A 9,963-nucleotide genomic window follows, 5' to 3' on the forward strand; every position below is an offset into this window, starting at 1 on the left:
TCTTAGCAGTTAAAGAGTTTTATTGTATTTGATTATTTTACTGCAGTCTATATAGTAATTAGGAATCAGAAAGCCAGGGAGGGATCCTTGTTGTGTACAGTTTTAGCTATAACTGTGATCGCAGGTATCACGGCTCCAGCAGGTGTCTGATCCCACTCCCTGAGCCCCACACACCTGCTGCTTTTTGTTCTATCCTTCCTTTGAGTCACACAATTACACCCTTAACTGACTTAGTTACCAAATTAATTTAAACTGTTTGATTATTTTTCTCTCTTTAACATATTGGAGGTTGCCTTTTATCCACCTATTAATCCATTTACTAGCTGTTTCATCCAATTCAGAGTCACAGGGGAGCCAGAGCAAGTCCTGACACACATGGCAGGATATATCCTGGATGGGACGCCAGTTCACCTCAGGGCACAGACAGACACAGTCACACCCAACACTAGGGCCACTTTTCTCAAAGGCCCATTAACCCATCAGTATACATACAACACAAGATTAGATAACACCCCAAGTCTGGAATTGAACCCAGGGCTTTAGCACTGCAAAGCAATGCTATCCACTGCACCACTATGACACCCTGGTAACATCCCAAATGTCTTAGTAGAAAAGAAACGTGCAGGGGTTCCAATCAAGTAACTTATTTGTTCATTTAATTAAGCTCAGCTGGAAGGAATCCCAGGTGTATGAGACTCCAGAATAATGATTGGGAACCCTTGTTTATTGTTTAGCTCTAAGCAAACCCAGCCCTACAGAGTTGGAGCTGTCCATCTGAATTTAGCTACCAATTGTTTCCTGGCTATCAGACAGGACAGGTCTTCCCTAATCTTAGAGTAATTGCTATGTACTGTAACTGAACTTGAATTATTTTCTTAATTGATATAGTAGATACATTACCATCAGAGAGTACAATCATGATATTTTGTGCAATTATAATAATATGTGCATGTATTATTTAATGGCATTTTATTTTTTCAACGGAATTAATATTTTCTAGTTAAAATATTATGCTAATTTGTAAAGATTTCAATCAAATACTGTAATAAGGATCACAGCAGCAACCGTGATCTTACTTGATGGAGGAAGCACATGCAGACTATTTGTAAAACAATGCAGTAAAAACTAAAATTAAATACCAGTATTTGTATTGATATTTAACTTTTGCAATTTTACTTTTGCATATCTCTAGGCATTATGAAGGTAGAGTGATTTTCAATTTTAAAAAGGGAGAACATTAAACATTTTTTTTTCTTTGGGGTATGGCCAAACTTTGAGGTTACATCATAATGTTTCTCGTAGTACACTCAGTATGACTCAGCAAGATTTTCCCACAGCAGAAGCTTATAAAGCATAGCAACAGATTCGCATCTGTCTCAATTTGCTGTGTGCCTTGCTTTGCAGTCAGAACTTCTCCAAGAAGTAAGTGCATTTTTCACTCATATTGTACAATATACATGCAATACCTCATGCAATATCTTAGTTAATAGTTTTTATATTTTAATTAGAATATTTTAGAAACTATTAAATAAGGAAGATTGCGTCTTCTGGCACATAAACGATCACATTTGTGTAATTTCTGGCGTGACCGAGTTTCCTTTTTTGCACATTATTAAGTAACTAGCAGTGTATCTTGGTTCCCAAAATAGTTGTTTATTTGCATTACTTAATGCTTTTTAAACTTAAATTCTCGGTAGTGGTTAGCAATTGAATGTAAAATACTTTCGATGAAATTCAGATCTCAATATTCAATTCGATTAATGTTTTCGAAATTTAAATCTCAGTCTAAACCAGCTGCTGATTTTTCATGGTACTTTTATTACGTGCATACTAGTCACACATTGTTTTTTTTTCTAGAATAGTTCAGCGAAATTAAATGCGTATGTGTGTGATACCGAATTGCTGAGTGAGAAACCTTAACTACGACTACGTATTTTACGATCAACCTAAATTAAGAAAGTCGTCGGTGGACCTGTTTTCATAAATTGTTGCTAACATTTGCATTTAACCTATTTTTAGCGAAAATACGTTAATTTAAAAGACACCAGTCAATCTTGACATGTCTCCCATTCAAATACGTCGTTGCATAAAATTAGTATTGAAACTACCATTTGAATTGTGATTGATCACAACCCATAAAGTACTCAATGGATCGCTGTGCTGGCAAAATTACCATTACGAATAATCTTCTACAATGTTTTTGCTGTATTTTTGTATTGCATACATTTCCGCTGTTGTGATCTTGCTTTACTGAACTTGGACAGCCTTACGTCTTTCTTTCGGATAAATTCTGGAGTGTTTAAATGGAAGACTTAATCGGAATAAGAGCATTGTTCTCGCATTATAGATCGCTGATCATGCCCATATAGCACCCGAGTTACACCACTCTTCTACAGCTAAAATTTAAATATACCTAAGTGCATTTTTGTGTCTTCTCACGATGGATTTTTAGGAAACTGCAAGACTAAGACACTGTAGACTAAGATACAAACCTTGACCCTAATCTGTTATTAAAACTGGGAAGATAAGCAAAATAAGGATTAAGGTGATTAAGCATTGCAGAAGTAAAGGACAGTTTTTTTCAAAACGGCAGTATTAAAACCCTCAGCCTGCCTGCCTTGTAAGAAAAGTCTATAGTTTTGAAAACTATAGACTACAGGGAATGGAAAAGTCCATTCCCTTTAGCCCCATTAATTAGAAAATGGCACATAGACAATGATTCCTCTGTGATGTAGAATTGCATAATACACAGTGGACTGGGAGTGAATGGTGAGGGACTGTGTACACATTAATAAAAAAACATTGTGTTGTGGTTCAGAAAGTTAGTTATTTAATACTGAGGTTAACACTTAAATTGGAATATTAAAAGCCCATATAATGAAATTACTATTAATTTTCTGTTTCTGATAACTTTTTTCTTCTAATCTCATTGCAGTGCCAGCTTACACAATTACGTATTTCCCTGTCAGAGGTATGTAAACTCTGTACATTTCTGAAGTTTATTTAATTACTTATTTTCTTTCCTGCCATCTTTGGTGTAGAGAAAATTAAATCCGACACGAAGAAAAAACATCTGGAGGGGAATCACCAATAAGACTCTAAAATTTGGAGAAAACTCAAAACAGTTCAGTCCAAGTGCAAAGCTCCAATGAGTCAGAATCAGAGTTGTCTCAAGTAAAGTCCTATGAAGGATAAAGTGATGCATATTACTATTTAATCATTTGTTTTCCTGACTTTAAATGTTATTTGGATGCAACATATGTGAAAGTTGCAAAATAACATTACACATGTGTAAATTATAGCAAATATTTTTGGATAAAGGCTAATTGTATGCACAAATAGTTGTAAGGCAAGTATTTAAAGTTGCCTGGATAAGAGGACCAAAAGAACACTGTCATAAATTCCTTGTCAACAACAGCAAAAATTATTGTATTGGCTAATGTAAATTAAGACTACATTTCTACATTGTACAATGGAGAATTGTCAGCTCAGTGCTTAAGTTTTTAAGTCACATTTAAGTATACACAGTATACAGTACTGTGCAAAGACTCACTTGTAACTGCTGCACTTTAAGATGACAAATGCAATAAGTATGCTGTTGCTTAAACTCAACTGATGTCATGATGAAAAACATTCAGAACATTAAGAGAGACATCACTCCTCTCCCCCAAATCACTACTTTTAACTTTATCAGTACTTTGTGCTAAATTTGTTTTGGCCACTTTGTGACACTGATTTCTGAAAGATTCTGTTTTGGAAAGTTCGCTCCCAGTATAGTACTTTGAGGAATTCCATGTGGGCATGTTGGGTAGAAACAACTTGAGGAAATTAAAAATAGTGCAGTAGCACGAACGAGCAACACCAGTTTATTTCACCTGCGTTGGTGTAGAGGGGTCAGAGTGATGCCACTGCTCTAAGAAAATAATCCTTAATATCTGGTATAAATGAGAGAAATACAGCACTATAATTTTTATTTGTTCTTCGAAAGCTGTTTATACTTCCTAAAGGGTGCCTATACTGAAAGCATAGGGCAAAAGTTGGGACTATACTGTGAATGAGGTGTCATTCCATTCAAGGGGAAATGCCAAGGCAATCTGGTGACTCCAGTTATCCCAGCCAGTATATCTGTGGAAGGTGGGAGGAAACTGGAGCCCCTGGAAAACGCACAAACCTCGCACACAATGTGCCCCAGTCCAAAACTGAACCTGGGGCGTGGTTGGGGCTACTGCCTCACAGTTATGTAAGGATTCCCTATAAAAGGGAATGGAGGGACAGAAATAAAATATTGAATAAAGAAATAAGACCCTGTAATTAGAATAAACACCAAATACAGCATTACTCAAAATATACAGTACAGTTAAACATTGGACAGAATTGCCTTTTAAGATTCACAAATACTGCAGTCTACATTTCATTACACTAGACTGTACTGTTCATAAACTAAACACAAAGACACAGTAAATATGGGTTACTCATAGTTTTCAACCAAAAAAAACGCAGGTTAATCTTGAATTCACGTAAGTTGTGGCACACATGAATATTTCAAAAACTTTGTATTGTAAGAAGACTTTAAAAGATTATGGCCAAATACTTGAGTCCCTGCACTTTCACTGGAGTTTGGGTGCGAGGGAACAGTGGGGGGCTCTTATGAATTTAGTGTCATGTTGCAGCAAAGAGCCCGGTTTCTTGAAAATCAAGATCTTCCAGTTTGTGGTCATGAACATAGAGGGGATGCTGTGCTGCTGTAGAGGCCCAATGAAAAATGCAGGGGACACCCTTTGAAAATTTTTGGTGCATGACATAAACAGCCTCGCAACAAGATAGCTGGAGCATAAATAATGCAAATATGCAATCCCATGGTGATGCCCAGTGTTCTGAAACAAATTCCCTACCAACACAATAGCTAGTGCCCAAACAATACAGTCTGGCAGTATTTCCTATAGTTTCTAAAATAGACATCAGAAACAAAGAACAACCTCAGCGTGCCATGGTTATTTCTATCGCATGTTTTTTTGCACTTATCAGTGAGGACAGAAAATATCTCATTAATACTGTGATTTTCACACATGATTTCATTAAAGAAATAGCTTCAGGACACAGTTTGTTCACAGGACTAAGCATAAAGTGGGAACAAAGGATCTTGTGATTTAGTTTTAAGTATACCACACATAGATTTCAAATGAGTGCAATGGCCTCTAGCGATTTCTGAAATCTTAGAATAACGTGCATTATGTGTCTTGCCACAGTGTTTGTCTTCCTGTTTTAAATCCCATAATGGTATGCTTAAAATTGATGATTTAATTTAAAGTGCCTTGTGTATTGTGAACAGGGCGCTGTGAGGCGATGAGGATGCTTTTGGCGGACCAAGGCCAGGACTGGAAGGAGAATGTGGTTGAAATTAACATGTGGATGAAGGGAGACCTGAAAGCTAGTTGTGTGAGTTATTCACATCTCCATTTGACCCACCTTGTTTGTCTGCTGGGAGTTGATCACTTCTTGAAGGGGGGTTGGTATAGGTAGGGCGGTCCCTTTCCAGGCCATCAAGGCCCATGGGGGGAATGAGGGGCAAGGGCCACCGTTTTTCTTGGCCATCCAAGACCGGAGTTGGAGGTGATGTGTCAGCATCCCACTCCAGCCGGCCTTTCACCCCTGGAAGGGTTAACCCCCGGTACTCATTTGGAAAGCAGGCTGAGTGGATCTGGGAGCCGTCTGGAAGGAATTAGAGTAAGCTACATTGCTTGCCCCTTACCTGGGATTGAACCCAGGACCTTCCGGTCAGGAGCTAGACTCCCTTGTCATCTGATCTACAACGGCTCCGGAGGGGATATGTGTAGTCTTCTATAAAGTTGGAGTTATAAAAAAATCGTGTCTTCCAAACCTTGTCTGTTTGCTTTTTTTTTTTGCCTGCTCAATCTTTTGTTAGCACTTGATCACATTGATTTTTCAACGCAGTTCTGTTTTTGCTCAAAATAGAAATGTCATCTCTCAGATGTTTTATTTAATGGAGGTGTAAGGGAGTGTATGTTCAGGTTCTTCATCATAAGCTGTCACACACCTGTAAGAAGGGGGGTGGAAGAACAAAAAATAGCTTTAATTACCTGATAAAATAGCTTAATGAATGGATCAGTTAAACATCATAATTCAGAAATGATCTACAGTAAATAATAGGAGAAACCATTTTTTTTTTGTATTTTCTGTTCTGTATTTGTGAAGTTAAGTAAGACCTGCTGTCAATGTCCAAATCTAAGCAGTGTGTGAATGATTTAAATTAAAATATTCACTTAATCCAAGTTTTGAAACTTTTATTTTAAGTATGTGTGCTGTCTTGGCTATCGTAGAACTGTAAAGTAACAACATAAAAAACTGTTCTCACCGAACTCTTATTTATCTAGTTGTTCGGCCAGTTGCCAAAGTTTGAAGATGGAGACTTCACCCTGTACCAGTCCAATGCTATGATGAGATACCTGGGCCGCAAACATGGTATGAGTTGAACATTTTCACCCCGTTTTCAAGAAAACAATACTGTTAATTTGTGTAGCTTTTGTTTAAACTGGGTAAAACTGAATATTCATTCAGAGTATAAAAGTAATCAATTTATCAGCTGAGGGGGAGTATGAGATTAAATGAAGGGGAACGGTGAGATCTGTAACCTTTGCTTTGATCAGTTTCCCAGAATACTGTGGAATGTGCCAGTAGATGATGTTGAAAATCTGTATCTCTTTTAACAAAGACTTACTTCAAATTTCATAAGCAAGATGGTGACTCGATTTCAGTCAATATCTATGCGGTTGTCAGTGTCAGATAAAATATTTATATTCCTTTTCTTTAAGGACTTTATGGAAAAGATGACAAGCAAGCTTCTATCATTGATATGATGAATGATGCGGTTGAAGACCTCCGACTCAAGTACATCAAACTGATATACCAGGAATATGTAAGTATTGAAATATGAAATGTGTAAAAATCCTGTCCATTGAACCAGGGAGGGTCGACTTAGTTTTTACATGGTAGCTGGCCACACCTTCACTCAACTGTCGTTCTGTGCCGGTTACCATGGATACTAATTTGACTGTTGTCTTGTACAACCTGGAGGAAATTATGTGTCACTCCCACCTCAGGTAGTTCAAACTACTAAAGCCGTGATCTGTCAGTACTAGGGCACTCTGTCATAGTGTTCACTGTTTCTAGCTTTAGGCCAAGTTTGCTGTGTCTTTGGTTTCTGGATTCTGGCCTCTTGCTTTTCCTTTACTATTTTCATTGAGTTCTCCTGTTGTATTTTGTACTGTGTCTCTCACTTAATGGAATCTGCTTGTTTCCCACGTCTCCAAGCCCGTATTAGTGGATGCATGCATACTGTTTACAGTATATAACATCACTCAGCTTGGAGGATGGTGGGAGACAACTGCAATACAATAACATTTTCTCAACACCTAATGCTGTAATACCTATCAATTTTATCTTTCTCAATTTCCCCTTCTTTACCTGTGTTCATTGACTGCAGGAAACTGGTAAGGAAAAATATATTCAGGACTTGCCCAATGACCTCTCCAAGTTTGAGAAGATCCTGTCTGGCAATAAAGGAGGCTTTGTAGCTGGTGACGAGGTATTGTTTTTTTTCGCTTTATTTTTCTGTGGATTATAACTTTTGAATGCGGTTAAATATTTGCTACATAAATGTCTTGAGGTCCTACTGATTACCAAGGAAGTGGTAGTACCTAAGGAAAGTATAATTCATGGCTAGTACATTTATACGTCCCCCAGTTTGACTTTATACCATGTGTAGTTACAACATTCCTTTTTACAGAAATAAATTGGGGATAAAGGCATGGACTGTAGTTGAAATGGGAACAGGGAAGCTTTAAACCGTATCTGTTCAATACTATGCTAATTCTCTTGTTTGGTAGATTTCTTTTGCTGACTACAGCCTCCTAGATGTGCTGCGAAATCACCAGGTCTTGGCCCCAAAGTGTCTGGATTCCTTCCCTACACTGAAGAGCTACGTGGATCGGCTGTCTTCCCGCCCCAAAATCAAGGCTTTCCTGGAGTCGGATGAGCACAAGAAGCGTCCCATCAACGGCAATGGCAAGCAGTGATGATCCCGACAGCTACACAGGAATGGAAATCCACTTTGTTCACAGTTAGCCTTGGAGTTCTTTTTTACTACTCGACTTGAGGCTTGACAGTCCTAGCCTGATGCTTGTGAGCCAAGCTCTTTAGTTTCTACACAGTTTTGATAACCACAGTTCCTATTGTGACAACCACCTAGCTTAGTTCTGTGTTTAATAAAATCTCTCAGAAACCTTTTTTTTTGGAGTTTTTATTAGCTGTTCTACCCGTTTTGTTCTAGTGGGAGTATTCTGTGCCTGTGTTCAGTGCATGTGGGAATATGACATTTCATTCATCCACTATGCTCCACTTCATATCTCTGTAAAATATAACTCAAGAATCAATGGTTATTACACATCACACGGAAGTTGTATCGTAAATGTTTAAAAGCCAGTGTAATGCCGTAACGGTGCTATTTTCCCTCCAGTTCTGTACTTTGTCAGAAGTAAATTCCTTTTCAAATTACAATGTAAATTCTGGTGACGTTGCAGTCTTCCAGGCATCAGGTTTGGAAAAGGGGTCTATTAACAGTAAACAACATTAATCCGTATGTTTGTTCCAGAGGATGAAACCTTATTTTAAAAAACAATTTAGGGCATGGTTAACAATTGAATTGTTCCGTATAAATAGGTATAGAAATAAGCAGTCCGCTCAGATGTCTATAAAGGGCATTTTTACGGTTGAATATTTAAAACTTGAGAAAAGCTTATTTTGTGAGTCTCCGTCATTCAAGTTTATAAAGTCACTTTATAGGCTGTTGATCTTTACAAAGCTCTGCATCACATTAGCAATATTATATATTATCTAGACATTCATAACCCTCTTAACGTTTGTGGGGTTTCATACTGTACTTCCCTTCTGAAATAACACCGATTTTAAAACGTGATATTTATAGCACAAAAAATGGTCTCGGTGAAAATACAGCATGACAATATACTGCCAAATCCACCCATACAGATAATTGCAGTTGTGGTTATTTTCCTTTTATGTATACTTTCAACAAAATATGATTTTTTTTCCCCCTTAATGTTCATTTTTCTAGATTTCTGCCTTTTGAGGATAAACAAATGTGGACAAAGCATAGCCACCATGCTAAATGTTACTATTGAAACAAAAAGGAGTTTTTGCTGGAGATACATCACAAGTAAATTAAGACCACTGGGATTTGAAAAATGAACCACAAAGATGCAAAAGAACATATATACTCTTTCTTCTGACCCTCTCCCAAGAATATCTGGCAGCAACAGAAGAATGCACGGCATTGCAAAGCTCCATAGAGAGCAGCAGGAGGCATTTAATAATCCTACGAAATTCCTTCCACAGTCGGACAGATATGCTGACAACAGGCTGCGTAGGGATGTCGATATATCATGTTCTATCCTCCCTATCCTGTAATTGTATTTTCTAGCTCTAATACTATCAAGGCAGAGAAAAGTTTCTAATGTATTTATTGGGTAGTTGGATTACATATGAAAATAACGGAGCCTGCAGTAACAGGCGAGTCATGGATTGGTCAAGATTAATAAACTCTTATGTGTCTGAGTTGCATAACTCAAATGCTCTACATCAGGGGTTCTTGAGGCCTTTGCATTCCAGCCAAGTTTAATTGCCTAATGTAAGGCTTAAGTCAATAAACAAGTGGACTGGAAAATGTGCATTTTTTTTTAACTTGGAACACAAAAGGTTTGGTTGGCATGGCAGTACAGTGGTTAGCATTACTACCTCACAGCACTGGGGCCCTGGGTTCAAATCTGAACCAGGGGTGCTATCTGTGTGGAGTTTGCACATTCTTGTGTGAGTTTATTCTGGCCGCTCCAGTTTCGAATTCCAAAGGCATACTGGTAGGTTATTTGGCTT

At 37.8% G+C, this 9,963-nt stretch overlaps 1 protein-coding gene across 1 annotated transcript; it reads left to right on the forward strand.

Moving 5' to 3' along the window:
• Nucleotides 1-1,324: 1,324 nt before the first annotated feature.
• On the forward strand, nucleotides 1,325-8,304 carry LOC102694931 (glutathione S-transferase P-like). The gene is made up of 7 exons (XM_015345261.2): nucleotides 1,325-1,422; nucleotides 2,936-2,971; nucleotides 5,330-5,436; nucleotides 6,393-6,480; nucleotides 6,831-6,934; nucleotides 7,502-7,603; nucleotides 7,905-8,304. Coding segments are annotated over exons 1-7 (627 nt in total). The 5' UTR covers nucleotides 1,325-1,421; the 3' UTR covers nucleotides 8,094-8,304.
• Nucleotides 8,305-9,963: the final 1,659 nt, after the last annotated feature.

Source organism: Lepisosteus oculatus, chromosome 1 (genome assembly GCF_040954835.1).
Source record: "Lepisosteus oculatus isolate fLepOcu1 chromosome 1, fLepOcu1.hap2, whole genome shotgun sequence".
NCBI lineage: Eukaryota > Metazoa > Chordata > Actinopteri > Semionotiformes > Lepisosteidae > Lepisosteus > Lepisosteus oculatus.